Source organism: Gekko japonicus, unplaced genomic scaffold (assembly GCF_001447785.1).
Source record: "Gekko japonicus isolate JY-2015 unplaced genomic scaffold, Gekko_japonicus_V1.1 scaffold67, whole genome shotgun sequence".
Classification (NCBI taxonomy): Eukaryota; Metazoa; Chordata; class Lepidosauria; order Squamata; family Gekkonidae; genus Gekko; species Gekko japonicus.
Window position 1 is genome coordinate 1,662,899 of NW_015161948.1, and position 16,882 is coordinate 1,679,780.

Consider the following 16,882-nt stretch of genomic DNA (forward strand, 5'->3'; position numbering starts at 1 on the left):
AAAACAGCTGACATGCTGTAGTGGTTAGAATGGGATGCCTCAGATTCTGGTCTCCTCTCATCCGTGACGTTTACTGGCCAATCTGGCACCAGTCACTACTTCCCCACAGCGTTGTTGTTGTGAGGTTAAAATGAAAATGAAGAAACAAAATGGTGCAGAAGGAAATGTATCTTTAATAATTGTACAACCCCTTCGCGTTTCGCATGCAGCTTCGTCAGGGAGAATCTACTAAAATAGTATAAAATATAAGAATATATTTAATAGATCATTTCAAAAAAGTAATAAAATACAGAACAATTTCACAGAGCATGTACAGAGTACAAGTTATAATCAGTTCTTAATGTTTAGACTACTGAACCAGCATTATATACTACATATTACATAATTACGAAGGAATCTCCATTTAAATTGTTTGTTAAATAGGCATTAAAGAATTATATTAACCTTTCACGTTCTTTTTAGTTCCGTTCCCATACTTATACTTAAACAGAGTGAGGCTAAAATGCCAGGGAAGGAGCAGCATATGCTACACTGAGCTTCTTGGAAGGAAGAATGAAATAAAAATCTAATAACAAAAGACGTGTTTGTTTTTTTTAAAAGCTTTTGTCTGTGATCCTGAGAATTAGGGCCTCAGCACAGAGATTGAGTGGAGTTGAGATCTCGCACAGTGTAGTGGTTAGGCTGTTGGACTTGGATCTGGGAGACCCAGGTTCAAATCATCTACTCTTGCCATGAAACCTAGCTGGGTAAGCTTGGGCCAGTCACACATTCTTGGCCTAGCCTGCATTACAGGGTTGTTGTGAGGGTAAAATGGAGGAGAGGAGCATGATGTGAGTTGTCTTGGGTCCACATTGGGGAGAAAGGCGAGGGGTAAATGAAGTAAGTAAATAAATATATAATACGTGCAGCGTTCACTTAGGATGTTCACTTAGGATGTTCACTTAGGATGAATCTTTTTTTTTTATGCCCCCCGGAGGGGATTTTTTATTGCATTTTTATTAACACTACAAACTATAACAGAAAATATGGAAGGTGACTACATATAAGGATAAAGAAAAGGTACCCACTACTGACTAAAAACCCAAGAGAGGAGGGAATCAAATCAGTTTAAACATACGTTATCACTTAATCACGCTAATCCCATTATGAACTAAGTCAAGTATAGTATTATCTTTTTCAATTCTTAATTTTAACTGTTACAAGAGAGATCCCCAAGCATCTAGTTTTTAAAAATTCCAAAAGCACAGTTCAGAGTCCTTCAGTCTTCATTTTCCCTTGCCCAGTCTCTTTCGCAATTTGTAAGGACTTTTGGGGGGTGCTGCCCCTTTCTCTGATAGAGAATCTTCTCCAGAATACCCTACTGTCCATCCCTTTTTTTCCCTTCCTCCTCTGGCTCTCCCAGCTGGACTCTTAAAAATTCCCATGTTTTCTGAACAGAGTCAATCTTTTCCCTTTTGTCCTTAATTTTGAAGGTTACGCCGTCTGGAGTTAACCATCTGTATCCGATTGTATTTGTCTGGAGAAAAAGAATTAAATCTTTGTACTTCTTTCTTCTTTGCCTTATTTCAAATGGAATGTCTTTTAAAATTCTGATAGTGTTTTCTCCAACTTTCACGAGCTTTCAGGATTGCATCCCTCACATGCCTCTTTGAGAATCTTATCACTATTTCCCCAGGCAGATTATTTTTCTTTATATATCCAGAATATGACCTATAGGCCACATCCATATCACTCAGCAAGGATTCCGCCTTCATATCTGTCACTGGGGCCAGTAATTCACATAATTTCCTTCAGATTCTCTTCCTTAGTCTCTGGAATTCCCTGGAAGCGAAGAATCAAATTGGCTTTTTCCATTTGTAGCTGTAACAGCTGATCTTCTGTGGAGATTTGCTTCTTTTCCAGTTTTTGTACTTTCTTCTTCACCCTTTGGGCAGTGGCGTCCACTTCTTTCACCTTCTCAGCTGTTTGATTCATCATTTTAAGAGTATCATTCAACTGTGTTTGCTGAGTGGTGATACATTGATTCATTGTTCACAGCTGCTCCCTGAGATTATTCATCTGATCCAGCAGGGGGCGCATGGATTCCGCCAATGTCTTTGCCAGCTCGTTGGTTGCTTCCAGCCTTGGACTCTCAGTTCCTTTCACTTTTAACAGTTTCTCTTTCTCCGTCCTCTTCCCCGCCATCTTTTTGGATTGTTTACTTTTGCAAAAGTTTTGAAAGTCTCTGAATATGCGCTTAAACGCTCAAACTCGCCTTGGTAAGTCTCTCTCTACAGTTATAACCACTTTCTCTTCTGCTCCCCCCCACCGATTCACTTAAAAGTTTATGCGCATGGGAGGCGTCCCTCCGTCGCTCGCCTCACTGTCTGTTCCGCGTGGGTGGGGAGCTTTCTTTTTCACTTTAACCATTCGCTTTAGTTGAACTAACGTTCATAATTGGCCCATAGACCTCGTTTTAGCTCTGTTTCTTACGCTCGACTTCCTGCGCTTGCCCCGGTCGGCGTCACTTAGTTCCATTCGGTCTCACAGCATGAAGAACCATCGGGACAGAGAAGCGCCTCAATTCCCCGGCATCGCACCGGCGAAGAGGCAACCTCTCGAGAGTCCCATGGCCAGAGCCCCTTCAACCGGGTCCCTGGGGGGGTGACGATCCTGCACACCCCCTCCTTCTGCTGGAGCGCAGCTTCACCCTCAGGAGGTCCGGGAGGTTAGTCTCCTAGCGCGCCGCCTTCAACTGGAAGTCCCACTTAGGATGAATCTTTAAGTGTGGCTGTGCCAAATACATATCTGGAAACATATGGGCCGTACTTAACATGAAGATGTGTTTATCTGCAGCTCCTTGAGGAGGGTTCACTTGGTGGCAAACCTGGGTTTGCTGCTGCACCATGTAGTGTGCAAAAGGACACGGAAAGACAGCTGCAAGGCCCACTGAGTGGCTCCCTCTCTTCCTCTCCCTTCCTGCTTCCAGAAGGGAAGGGGGAGCAGGTAGCAGAACAACAAGTAGTCCATGCTTCTTCAGACTGTTCAGATGCTCAGATATGCCTCTCTCACATACACTTGGGCAGCTTCCCTTCTCTTCACCTTTGCACCTTCTAGAGGATGAAAGAAAGTGGGAAGGGTTCCCTGTAGGGAATCAGCTGAATGAAATAATAAACGGCTTCACATTCCTGTCTTTTTTTTACCGTTTGGTGGGGTGTGCAGCCTGTGGATGCAGTGAGTTTTGTCTACTTCTTGGAAGGGTGTGGAGATGACATCCATCCGGGTTGTTCCAAGGACTGGCTTTGATGAAGTGATGGTTCTGTGCCTATTGGGAAGAGGGGCATGGTTTTTCTGGTGTGCCAAGTTGAGAAGGCCATCTCTCTTTGACAGATGTGTCCTAATGAGAGTAGTGTAGAACTGAGCTAAAATGGGTAGAACATCACTATGGTATAGTGCGCAGCTGCCCTGTGGAACTCTGTGCCACTTTAGAGTGATCAGGAGTAGAACTGTTGTTTTTTAAGCAGGCTAGACAAGTGTGGATGCATGGAGTATGACGCTCATGGATGGACCATTGGCAGGACCAGATCTACTCCTGCGAAATATTTTGTGGCAACCACCTTGGCTGTGCTGAAAAGATGAGGGTTTTTCTGGGTATCATAAAATTCATATTCATAAATATGTTTGGCACAGCTACAACTTGAATACCTGTTGCTGGAACCTCTGAGCATGCTAGCTCCAAGAACAGTGGAAGAGTTTCCTAACTAAGCCAGCCCAGAAGCTGAAATAGGAAACAACCTCCAGCAGTGGGACTCAGCTGTGATTCCAAATCCTGTCTGTGCAGATTTCTCAACCCCAATTTCTTGTGCCGATCAATAACAATTAAAGATAAGCAGGCTTTGCTTTTCATGCACGGAAATTCTACTGGAGGAGATTTGGTTTCTGGGGAAAGAGCTGGTTAACAAGCTCCCTGTGTGCAGGCAGCACCCCTCACCATTAGCATGCGGGCAACCTGGCAATCCATAACTTCATTAAAGTCAGGCTCGGAGTGATCAGCATCACAATGGCACACCTGAAGATCTTTTTTTATAGCGCCTGGTGGCCCATAAATACTTTACTGCGCTGCAAGAAAGATGTGCATTGTCTCTCCCTCCTCCTTTAGGTGGCGAGAAGGGGAGGGCCGAGAGGAGATAAGGCGGGCGATTTGCATTTGTAAAACCCAATGTCATTTGTCTTGCATTGAGAGCAGAGAAAAGGTTCGAAAGCCAGCCAGAGGTGTTTGGGGAGGAATTTAAATTTGCAGAGTAATTTATGGCCGGGTGGCTGATTTAAAGGACTTGTTCCTTCCCTTGTCTTCCTCTGTCTCACTCTGTGCCTTCTTCCATTGCGAGATGATCTCTTTTGCATGTATTTTATAGGCTGGCTTTTTATTATTATTATTATTTTAAACCTGGAGCTGTCTGGAAGCATGTTAATATGTTTGATTTCTACCCTGACGTTATGGCTCACGCATACCCAACGCTCTGAACTGTTCCCGTCTTTTATCTCTTCCCTTGTAAATGCCTCTAGCTGTTATTGTTTAAAATCTTCTAGATTGCACCCTTGGGAGCCCGTGGTGTGAAAGCAGGTGTTTCAGCTGTAAATGGGGCAGAGCTGGATAGGAGGAGGTCAGAACTGGTGTGCCCTGGTCCCTGGGAGCAAAGCCCTTCCCCAGGTCCAGTTCAAGAGGCCCAGTGGGTCTTTTAATCAGTTTGGATTAAAAGATGGTGAATCTCATGGGAATGTTTCTTTGCCTCCACTGCACGATCGTTAGGGCAGAGTGACTGAGATATTGAGAAGTAAGACCAGTATTATCTTCTCTTTATTATTTATTTATTTATTTGTGTTATTTATTAGTCAGATTTCCTGCCAAAGCCGACGCAGGGCGGCTTACATAAAACAGATAAGTTACATTAAAATATAAATTACAATTAAAACAATTCTAAAGCCATCTAAACATAATAAAGTGCTAGTAATCGTTGTTAATTTGGTGGCGGCCACTATTCAGTGCTTTCAACTCACAGTTCGCTGTCTTCTTATCCGATTGTCTTAGAGGAAGTTGTTATCCTTTAACTGTTCTTGGTGGAGGAGCAAGCAAGCTTTCATGTTGCACAGGAGCCACATTCTTGGGATTCAGAGTGGACACTCACCCATACACATGTCCGTTAGAAGCCCTGTGAATATACGAACATGCACCCAATGGGAACACTGTGGAAGACAGAATCTCAGTCTGCATAGAAAGCCTGCACTTATGCACTTGTATATGGGATGTCCAATGTTCTTCTGTACTCGAGAGTGGTTTCCACACGGGGCCCCTAAATGTGCCCCTGCCATAGCTGCAAGCAGGGTGGGACCAGTGTCTCCACACACACCTCAACTGCACTTTGCTCACTGCATGGGGGGGGAAAAAGTAATTGTGGAAAGGCAGTTTATGCATTCCAGATCTGGGTTTCCATGGAAACCTTTTGGAAGGCATGTTCCCCCCCCCCACATTCCCTTTTCCCTCACACCATTGTTTCCTCCCCCACCCCACCCCATGAGCTTCAGATATGCCACAAAAGATACTTTCTTCAGAGGGTGAAACCTGTCCTCCTTTTGTTTTTCTTCTGCCTCTCTTCTCTCCTCTCAGTTCCTCCTCAGTTAGTGACCCGGCCTCGGGACCAGATTGTAGCACAAGGCCGCACTGTGACCTTTCAATGTGAGACCAAAGGAAACCCACCTCCAGCCGTCTTCTGGCAAAAGGAAGGCAGCCAGGTAGGTTTGCCAGGTACCCTTCTGCCTCCTGTCTTGTGTGTGTGTTTGTGTACGCTGAGCCAGATAATAATCAGCTCTTGAGGTAAACGCTGTGTAATGCAGGAAGGGTGCGGTCACAGCACTGGATGACAGAGTCCCTGGCTGACATAGTCCCTTAGGCTGGCCTTGATGTGATTCTCTGCTGGGACTCCTTCAGCAGTGAAAAACCTGTGGAAGGTGCCAGCAAAACGATTTTGGCCTTTGGTTGCCACTTTAGGAGGACGGAGGACTTTGTTCCGGTGTGAGCTGTGGATCAGAGCAGTGTTTGGTGTGGTGGAGGAGAGGAACATCCTCCTAGCTTTTCATGGGTCTGCCTCCATTTGCTTTGGCTTTAGAAGGTATGAGTAACGAACCAAAGACATGAAGTGTTGTATACCATCTTGAGCTTATTGGATAGAATCTACATAGTGGGGCGGGGGGAGTAAAGATACAGGGCCAGGCTTGCTGTAATGGCATATGTCACAGAAGAAAAAAAGAAGGGTTTTGTACCCTGTTTTTCTCTACCTTAAGGAGTCACAAAGCAGCTTACAATCGCCTTCCCTTCCCCTCCCCATAGCAGGCACCTTGTGAGGTAGGTGGGGCTGAGAGAGTTCTGAGAGAGCTGTGACTGACCAAAGGTCACCCAGCAGGCTTCATGTGGAGGAGGAGTGGGGAATTAAACCCGGTCCTCCAGACTGGACCCCAGCGGTATTAATCACTGTACCACATTGGCTCTCACAGCATGGAGCTCTAACAAAGGCAGGCCGAGATATTATGCGCGATGGAGATGCCACTAAAACCAGCATTTCAACATCACATTCTCTCCCTCTCCCCTCTCCCCATCCCAGCTTCAGTGATATTTAGTTATGCTGAACATGTGACATCCCACTGGGAGTTCTGCCACCCTCTGCAGTGACAGCCAATTCCACAGAATCTGGAAATTCACAACCAAATAATTGCAGGATGCTTCTTCTTAACATCTGCTTGGAAAATGTGTAGCACCATGTCTGAAACTCCCACAGAAGGACGAGTGTCAGGTCAGAGAGCCAATTTGGTGTAATGGCTAAGTGTGTGGACTCTTCATCTGGGAGAACCGGGTTTGATTCCCCACTCCTCCACATGCAGCCAGCTGGGTGACCTTGGGTCAGTCAGAGCTGTTCCCTCAGAACTCTTTCAGCCCCACCTACTACCTCACAGGTCTGTTGTGGGGAGAGGAGGGGAAAGGAGATTGTAAGCCACCCTGAGACTCCAAGTGAAGGGCGGGGTATAAATCCAATGTCGTCATCCTCTTCCTCCTCCTCTTCTGCCACAATGAAAAGACAGAGGTTTGAAAATGGCTTCCTGACAGTGTCCACACATGGAAACCATAGAAGTATGGAGAATACATGAAGCTGCCTTAGGCTGAGTCAGACAATTGGTCTGACCATGTCAGTATTATCTACTGTGGCAGGCAGTGGTTGTCCAGGGTCTCAGGACAGGGTGTTTCACATCACCTATTGATCCTTTCGGCTGGAGATGCAGGGGTGTGAACCTGGGACCTTCTGCCTGAGAAGCAGATGTTCCCTTGCCGAGACATGGCCCTTCCCAATAAAATAACGGCTGCAGTGTTGCTCAGGTGGGAGGCATTCCAGGAAACAGCTGTTCTAGGAGTGGGAACTTGGATGGCACTGCAGGCCATATTGTAAATGCAGTATTGATTGCTTGTTTGTTGCTGTTTTATAGGTTGAGATGTTGTTTTAATCTATTTTACTGCTTTTAATCCCTTACCGTCAATTGCTTTGAAAGCTTTTTGAAGTTACGGTAGGGTATATAAAAAGGTATTGCAGATAAATAACAAGTAAATATCCATGCCCAGCCAATCCTCCTCTGAGCGTGCAATGGACAGGAATTCAGGAATCCCGTTTCTCTTTCCTTTTGGTCAGATCCTGCTTTTCCCCAGCCAGCCCCCTCAGGCCATGGGACGTTTTTCTGTATCTCCAAGCGGCGAGATGACCATCGCGGATGTGCAGACCTCTGACTCAGGCTACTACATGTGCCAGGCCATTAGTGTGGCAGGAAGCATCCTGGCCAAAGCTCTCCTGGAGGTGGAAGATGGTAAGTTCCCAGCTGAGTGATTTTCCACGGTCACACCAAGAGCAGATTGGAGCAAGGGCTGGTGGACACAGTAGCCCCGTCGTGTTGAGGAAAGGTCCAGAAAAGCTCCTCTTGGGAATTTATATCCATATTTCAAAAATTAAAATACAGAATCCCAAAGTTTCTCACAGGGCAGTTGGGTGGACTTAGAAGGGTGGAGCTCTGCTTAGAACTGTGCCGTCTCTCTCCTTGTGATTCTGCAATACTGCAGTCCCAAGATCCCGGTTCATTTTGGGGTGACGGGAGTGATTTCTACCCTAAACGAGAAGGGTGTGTTTTGTTATTAGTTTGTGTTGGGTGAGACACGGGGTTGCCAGCTGTGGGTGAAGAAATACCTGGAGATCTGGAGCCTGGGGCGGGGAGGGACTTCAGCCGGGTACCATGCCATAGAGTCCACCCTCCAAAGCAGCCATTTTCTCCAGAGGAACTGATCTCTATTGCCTGGAGACCAGTTGTAATAGCGGGAGGTCTCCAGGCCCCACCTGGAGGTTGGCAACCCTAGTGAGGCACAAATGACCGCTGCCAGTCGATCACCGTACAGGCGCAGTCCAGAGGATCTTGCAGGCCATTGTCTGGGGGATTAGAAATAAGCCTTAGGTTCACAACTGTACTTTCCCTTCTCTCTCCCCTCATGTGTGTGGCTTTGCTCTCTGTCTCCTGTTTACCAGTAGTCACAGTTTACTGTAGCTGAAGACCTGGGGGAAAGTATAGAAAAGGGAACTCATTTGCTGTTGTTGGACAATTTTCAATCAAAATGGTTAAACGCAGTTCATAACAAACTACGTCTTCTTGGTTTCTCTCTCCAAGAGATTCTGGCCATGCGCTGGGATCAGGCAAAGTTAGCTCTTAAACAGAGAATAATGGATGTGAAGAGGCAGGCAGATCTTGGTAAATATCCCAACTTTAGAGTGCCTGAGCAAATGAGATATCGCCCGGTCCCTATGGACTACTTATCGCATTTCGACACCTATAAATTTAGGAGAGCCTTTACGTTAGCTAGATGTGAGCCTCTCACTTCCGCAGTGCTTGTGGGTAGATATAGAAGGGTCCCGTTTGACCAGAGGCTCTGCCAGTGTGATGTCTGGGGAAGCGGAAACCATTGAACATATGATGTTTAGATGGAACTGGTACAATAAGATCCGCGACAAACATATCACCACGCAGTCACGTCGGTCCCTGGCGTCTACACTACCGACACACGGGAATGTGTGTCGGTGGGTGTTTTTACATTTTTTTTCTCAGTTTGCGCATGCGCATAGGCGCTTATCCGTAGAATGGGGGGGAACTATCATGGTGCATGTGCAGAACCACCAGGGCGAATCAAACCAACACCTCCAACAAAAGACTTCCCTTTAAATGTTTGACCCGAAAATGGCTTCCGTGAGATCCCAAACTCATCTAAACGCTAAAACAAGTGACCTATGCGCACACTGCCAATGCATTAAAAAAACAGCAGGCGAAAAGCGGAAGCCTCGGGCAACTTTCGAGTGGGGAGGGGGTTTAAACTGGAAGTGGCTTGACACTGGAGGAGCAATCACACAGGGGGGAAATGCGTCTTTAAATGGGAGAGCTGAGAAAACACCACTTTGGGACCTGGTGACAAAATACTCCGGGTTAAAGCGGTTTTGAGCCGGAAACCAACGGCTGGGAACGGGAGGCAGATGTTGACTGTGTGATCGTGCAGATAAAATCCGTTGCTTTTTAAAACTCTGTATCCTAACGTGTTATGGTTATGTTGGCTCGATGCCGTAATAAATAAATACAGAAAATTATCATGCAGTTGGTGTAGCATTGCCAGCTCTGGGTTGGGAAATATCTGGAGGTTTGGAGGGTGGAGCCTGAGGAGGGCGGGGCTTGGGGAGGGGAGGGACCTCAGCAGGGTACGATGCCATAGAGTCCACCCTCCAAAGCAGTGAACTGATCTCTGTTATCTGGAGATCAGTTGTAATAGAGGGAGATCTCCGGGGCCCACCTGGAGGTTGGCGACTCTACCGAAGAGGCAAGGCTAAATCATCTGGGATTTTTGTAGTTTAGAAAAATGTGACAGAAGGATGACAGGAGATCTACAAAGTTATGCAGGGATCAGGGAGAATCTTTCTTCCTGTCCCATGATAGTAGAACTCGGGGTCACTCTGTGACACTGATGAGGAGTATATTCAAGACAGACAAAAGAAAACGTTCCTTAAAACCCTAGGTAGTGGAATTGTGGAACTCACTGCCAGAAGATGTGGTGACAGCTATTAGCTTGCATTTAAAAGGAAGTTGGGCAGTTGTAGGTGGCGTGGTATAGCCCAAACTCATCAGAACTCGGAAGCTAAGCAAGGTCGGTACTTGAAAGGGAGACCACAAAGGAGAACTGTGCAGAGGAAGGGAATGGCCAACCACCCTCTGCTTTTCACTTGCCTTGAAAGCACTTGCTGGGGTCACCATAAGTCAGCTGCAACATGACGGTACTTTACATACCCACACAAAGCTTTATGGAGGATAGATTTGTGCTGGCTATTAGCTGTGATAGGGCTATCACAGAGACAAAGGGCCTCTGATTCTCAGATGCTGAGGAGCCATCAGCAGGTAAGGGCTGTCATCTATGGGCCCTGCTTGCAGGCTTCCCTGTGACATTGGACCGGTTGCTGTTGAGATTGTATGGACCGCTGGTTTGATCCAGCATGACTACTCTTAGGTTCTTCTGTACCATAATGTCTCCCTCTGCAAACCACAGTTTGCCCTCACCCTCCAAACCAGAATCGGAAACCATGGTGAGTTTTCTTGTTCTGGTTTGGAGGGCAAGCAGTAACCCCAGTTTGTTGAAATATGCTGTGATTTCCGGTAAACAGCGAATCAAGATGCAAGCGGGCTGCACACAAAGAGGGTAAGAGGAATACGGGAAGGGCATGAATCTGTGGCTGACTGTGCCTTAGAGAGTTGTTGGAACTGAGCACACTTGTAATGATTTCATTAAATCTAAGTAGTACCTGAGGGGCTGCGGTGGCTCAAGTGGTTAAGGCGCTGAACTGCAGACTGGAAGGTCGGTAGTTCAGCAGTTCGAGACCCAAGTGCCGTATGACGGAGTGAGGTCCCGTCTCTGGTCACAGCTCCTGCCAACCTAGCAGTTTGAAAGCAACAAATTGCAAGTAGATAAATAGGGACCACTTCAATGGGAAGGTAACAGCATTCCATGCGCCTTGACGTCTAGTCATGCTGGCCACATGACCACGGAGATGTCTTTGGACAGCGGTGGCTCTTTGGCTTGGAAGCGGAGATGAAGAGAAGCGGCTTGGAGAGTCGGATTCAACTGGCTTTCAAGCAAGGGAAACCTAAGTAGTACGTGAGCACCTTTTACAAAGCATTTAAATATTTAGGTTCTCCTCCTCACCTGTCTTTGCAAATCATTATTTGCTTATTTACTTGCTTGATTTGTACTACACTTTTCTTCCCAAAGGGGATCCAAAGTGGCTTACCGTATTCTCCCTTTGTTCATTTTATTCTCACAATAACCTCATAAGGTAGGCCAGGTTGAAGGTGTGTGACTGGCCCATGGTCACCCAGCAAGCTTCTCTGACAGAAACGGGGATTCGAACCTGGGCTAGAGTGCATCCGGCACTCTAACCGCTACTCTATGCTGGCTCTCAATTACTGCACAGTTGTTATAGTTGTGAATACTTTATTCAGACAAACATCTGGCATTCATAACTAACCAAATGTTTTTAAAAAGTCACAGCTTACAGGACCTACAACCTCAAACTCCAAAACACATTTAAAAAAAAATATGAAAGAAATAACTTGGCAGAACTCCAAAACGGTCTTCTAAAATAGAGTTGTTTCTCTCTTGTTTTGAGTTGCTATCTGGGAAACGAATAACGGAGAAGAAGAGGAAGGGGGAAAGGGAAACATCTTTAACTCCCACTCCCTACAGACCCCAAAGACTTGTCTCCCGCATCAGGCTTGGGAAGTCCCAGGAGACCTCGGTTGCTACACTGGCGACATAAATGTCTTTCTATCAGAGGTCGATTCAGGGGGGATCGCAGTGGATCGCAGTTCCCCCGGGTGAGGTACGGGGGGCGGGGCACATGACGAAGCCCCGCCCCCTGCTTCCGGCCGCCCCGCTTCCAGCCCTCATTCAGCCAGGAGGAAGCAGGAGAAGAGGGAGGGTAAGTTGCTTCCTCCCCGCCTCTCCCCACCCCTGCCTGCCTGGGTCCAGGGAGGGCCTTCGCGGGGCTTCCTCGCACTCCCGCCGGCCTTGCAGGTCCACTGCCAGGCCCCTGATGTCAGGGGGTGTGGCATATGCTAATGAGTTATGCTAATGATTTCCCCTAGCTCTTTTTCTACGAAACGACCCCTGCTTTCTATCTAGACAAACGTGGATCGGGGAACAGATACAACGAAGCGCAGCTGTCTAAGCTGTGCATGAGTGGAGATTAAGTTGCCTTGGATAGAAGAAAATACCAGATAAAAAACCTCACCAAAACAAACAGCAAAGGAATTTTGTAGAAGTGGCCACAGGCAGGGCCCAAGGAGAGGTTTCTGGGGGTCTAACCTACATGTGATCAACTACATCGGTTCATGCATTGAGAAAGAAGTAATTCCATTTCGGAAATAGTCTTAAATAGACTATGGCTCAGTTGAGACATCATATGAAACCAGGGTTTAATTAATTTGACTATGGTTGATGCGATTGTTTGTGCCAGGGTTCCCCAGTGGTAGTGCCCTCCATTACGTCCCCTGACACCCAGTGAGCTTTTCAGAAAGCAGATGGGGCTATTGTAAGGCAGGACTTGTGACTGCCTGACCTCATTCAAATGAAAGGGCTTTTCATGGCTGCAACAGCAGCCGTAGCCACTGGTGGATCAGGAGGACTGGTAAGAATCAAGGCTTGTGGTGCCATTCCCCCTTCAGGCTTTCCTTCATTTCTTTCAGTTCTCCTTCTGCAATTGTTTAGCAAGGCAGGCGGTATTGTGTTTGGTTCTGTCTCTTGTGGCAGCCATTTTGGGGTGGCGCTCACCACTCTTACCTCAACAATCCAAAGGTGCCCAAAGGCTCAAAAAGGTTGAGGACCTCTGGTCTGGACTGAGGCCACTTCACTGCCAATGGATACCAGGATCTGAAACCATGGTTTGAAGTTGGCTCATTAACTACGTGTCTGTACCTCCTTTTGTTATGGAGATACAAGGGGAAATGCATATCTCCACTTACTTTAAAAAAAATGAAAGCAGGGAATTCAGAGCAGAGGAACCAGCAGAAAGTTATAATACCATAGCTGTGTGTTGATTGTACAATGTTTTTTACAAAATGGAGCTGAACCCTTGGAAGCAGCTTTGGTCTTAGCTATGTGTGGCACATGAACGCAGCCATCCTGGCTTGCTCCCATCATTACCCATGTCGCAGTGCAGATTGGATATCAGCTAGGGCGTCCCCAATGTGATTGCCATGGCACCCACTGACACCTTTTCTGGTGCAAGTGGGCAGGGCCAGATGGGGCTTTCCCCCTGCAATGCTTCTGATTGGCCACTGGAGATTTGATTGGCTGTGCAGATTTTTTAAAGCATTGCTTTGGCAGCAGCTGCCACCGCAGCACAAGGATCTTAACTGTGTGACTGAAGGTCAGCTGGGTCAAACGTTGTAGCTGGCTGGCTCTATCTCCTGCAGCAGCCATTTTCCAGAGCTAGGCAGAAGAGTGCCGAAACCAGCTTCTTTCAAGATGCCCCAGGATTCTCATCTGTGAGCCACATCCAGGTTTGACAAACTAACTGCAGTTAAAGTACACTTTGGTTTTTTCGTTGTATCTGAACCAGGCCTGTAGGGATTTGCAGTCTGTACTGTTCCCACCAGGACAATTTGTTGTTCAGTCGCACAGTCAAGTCCGTTCCGATTAAGTATGCTCATCCCTGCCACTGCCACCACCCTTGGGTCTCAGCTTGGTCCATTTTGCTGCATCTTCTGGTTTCTCTTCTGCAATGTGGCCAAGTGTTCTTTCACTCAACGAGACTGGATGGTGCCCTGATTCTGGTTGGGATCCGGTTCCTTTTTGGTGCCATTTAAGAACCTGCTTCTCCCACTGTTTGCTTCTTTGCAAAGCCACAAAGAACTACAGGAATTTCTATAAACTGGAGAATGGGGGCAGCTGTCTCTTAGTTCTGCAGGCTCCCACTCACAGGGATTGCTTTGATGGGCTATTAGCTGGTGGAATTTGTTAATGTTCAGCCAAAACCAGAGAGGAATCTTTCTCGGGTGTATTTTCTTCTTCTATAGCTTCCTGCTGCTAATTTCATTTTGTACTAGTTTCCTTGGCAATATGCAGAAGCCAGAAAAAGACATGAAAAGAAGCAAGTCTGGTTCGGAGAGTCTCTCCTCTTTATTGCTGGAAGTAAAACTACTGGTAAGAAAGGAGAGAAAGAGAGTTGACAGTTGGACTTGCTCAGAGCTTGCCCCCCCCCCCCCCAACCCTTTCCCCACCACCTACTCCTGCAAGCAAGCTATGCATTGTCAAAACAAATGATTCTTTAATGAACTGTTGTCAAGCTACAAGTCACATATGGGGAGGACATTTTCCCCCCTTGCCTGCAATGGTAAATCACACCTTGGAAACCGAACAAATGTTGCAAGTCACATCCAGTGCCATCAGATGTACTTTCTTGCATTGTCTAAGTATCTGTGCCGAGAGGCTCAGTTCTGTACAAAGTCTACGCAAAGTTGCACAAGTTTAAGGAGCAATTAGTTGCACACCCCGTGCCTCCAGATTGACTTACGCAATGGAGACATTGCCGGTAAAGGAAAGAGCAAGAATGTCATAGCCATGAATTTGGAACCTCTTGATCTGAAAGAGCAGTTGTGTCAGCGTCAGCCGGTGGTCTCTTGCAGCATGGACAACAGGAGCTGGAACAAAGATCCCCACCCTCAAAGTGTACCTTTAGGCCACTAAGACTTTATCACAGTAATAATAATGCCTGAAAACACTTTAAAGCGGGATTAGATCATTTTCTTGCAAAAGAGAGGAACATCTGTAGCCCTTAGGAAGGATAATTGGAGTATCTCCCATAGTGTTCTCTAATACTCTAAACTTAGAGGGGCCAGGGGCTGGTTTTAGTGGTGACATCGGGTACTCGCAAGATAATTTAGTGAGGGGATTTTGTAGTGGTGTTGTGAACATGTGTACAAAAGTATGCTGGATCCCAACTGGCTGTCCACATAATTTGTCATAAGCCAGTTCCAAGAGCAGAACCCTGCACGTGGGTTTGCTCATAACAAGTAATAGCATTTATACAAACAAATACACACACTCCTCCATAGAAACCTTGTTCAAACAACAGTTCTGACCGCATAGAAAGGGAGGGGGTCACACCGTTGGCTTCTGCTGTTTATCACTACACGTTCCACGTTCCACTGAGCAAAGCTTACGCACATGTCAGGGCTCTGGACACGCAATCTGTGCCTTTTGCAGGATTCATCTGTTTAAAAAATCCTATGCACATATGGCTGGTATTTTTATGGACTCTTTTCCACCTTCGGCTGAGTATGTAAAGTTCGAGAGCAGGGATTGTGGATGTGACCCCCAGTCCTGAGCCCTTTGGATCCCGTGAATGCACAAAAAAGACTATCATCACTTTGAAAAGTCAATGTGCGATGCTAAGAGCAGATGTCCAAATGTCCTTCTGGGTGTGTCGATACAAGCAGGGAATAGAATATTTTGTCCCCTATGCCGTTAAAACAGTCTGAAGACCTTGGATCTGTCTGTCTGTGAGGGACACTGGCCCAAACTGGGCAGCCTATTGAACTGACCCACTACCCGCCATATCCTTTCTTGCCCGAACGGACCTTGTTGAACCATTACCTTGTTGAACTAGTGACCTGGAAATGAAAGGCTTTGTACTCTCTTCTATCCCTCCCCCAGAGCTTCTCCCCAGAGAGCAATCCTCTGCCCTCGACAGAGTCCCCCTTTTTTATGACAACACCTGATCCATTGGTGACAGACAATTGGGAGAGATTAATAAGACAAAGAAGGTTGTAACCCTGAAATCCTCATTTAGTCGCAGCATCGCCAGCTGGGTTTCTACGGCAACAGAGAAGGAACACGATTCCAGAGTCCTCTGGCACAGCAGAGGAGACACCACCGCTCTTTTGTGTGTCACACGTTGACACTTTCTGTGTTTGTACGTGCGCTGTGTCAAGCGCACGATCCTGCCAGGGCGGCATTAATAAGAAGTCGGCTGTGTCAGCAACTCCCGCGTCGGTGAGAGGGGACTGAAGCACACCTTGTCTCTCACCTCAGCTCACAGGGCCGTGGCAGAAGGCAGCCGGGGCATGTCTGATTGGGCAGGTTGCACCCGCATGTCATCGAGTATGATATCAAGCCCCGTTTGTCTGCTGTGTGGGAGATTTGGGGGGTGGGAGGGGAGGAAATGCTGATGATCCGTCTCCCGTTTGCAAGCCATGAGCGGTGGAGCTCTCATGCTGAAAGGTTGGCAGGTGGGACAGATGATCCCTGTCCGAAGCCGGCTCCTTTGCTTTGATTGATTTCCCCCCCCCCTCCCTCTTGCGTGCATTTTCGCTGCTGATTGTTACGGGGAAATTCAATTGTGTGTGAACTCTCAAGCGCTCTTTGTCCGTTTGCTGCTTCCCAGTCGATAGAGAGTAATTAGGGCCGTAAATAACAGGCACAGCCTGGGAGCTCCCCAGGTTGCTGGACAGCGGTGAAGCTTGGCCACCTCTTGGGGTTTGTTTCGGGGAGATTAGACGGGCTTCTCCCTCAGATACCTGGCATGGTAAACTAGGGCCAAATGCACTTTTCTCTTTGCTGAGGAGGGTAGTGGTTCAAGTGAAACTGCTGTTATATATTAGAGGGAGGGAGGGAAAGGGTACAAGCAATCTGGGGTGGGGTTTGGCACTTCTAAATATTGCCTTCCTTCTTCAGTTTGGGAGAGAAGTAGGAAGGGGCCACAGGTGATTAGTCAGGTGTCTGTGTTTTCTT

At 47.0% G+C, this 16,882-nt stretch overlaps 1 protein-coding gene across 4 annotated transcripts in view; it reads left to right on the forward strand.

Moving 5' to 3' along the window:
* The window catches only part of ROBO3 (roundabout guidance receptor 3), a 96,423-nt gene that overhangs the window by 18,293 nt on the left and 61,248 nt on the right, over positions 1–16,882 (forward strand). For all 4 annotated transcript variants that reach the window (XM_015429393.1, XM_015429394.1, XM_015429396.1 and 1 more), the window contains exons 5-6: positions 5,645–5,769; positions 7,710–7,881. In XM_015429393.1, coding sequence (XP_015284879.1) covers positions 5,645–5,769; positions 7,710–7,881 — 297 coding nt within the window. The remainder of the gene's footprint in view (positions 1–5,644; positions 5,770–7,709; positions 7,882–16,882) is intronic.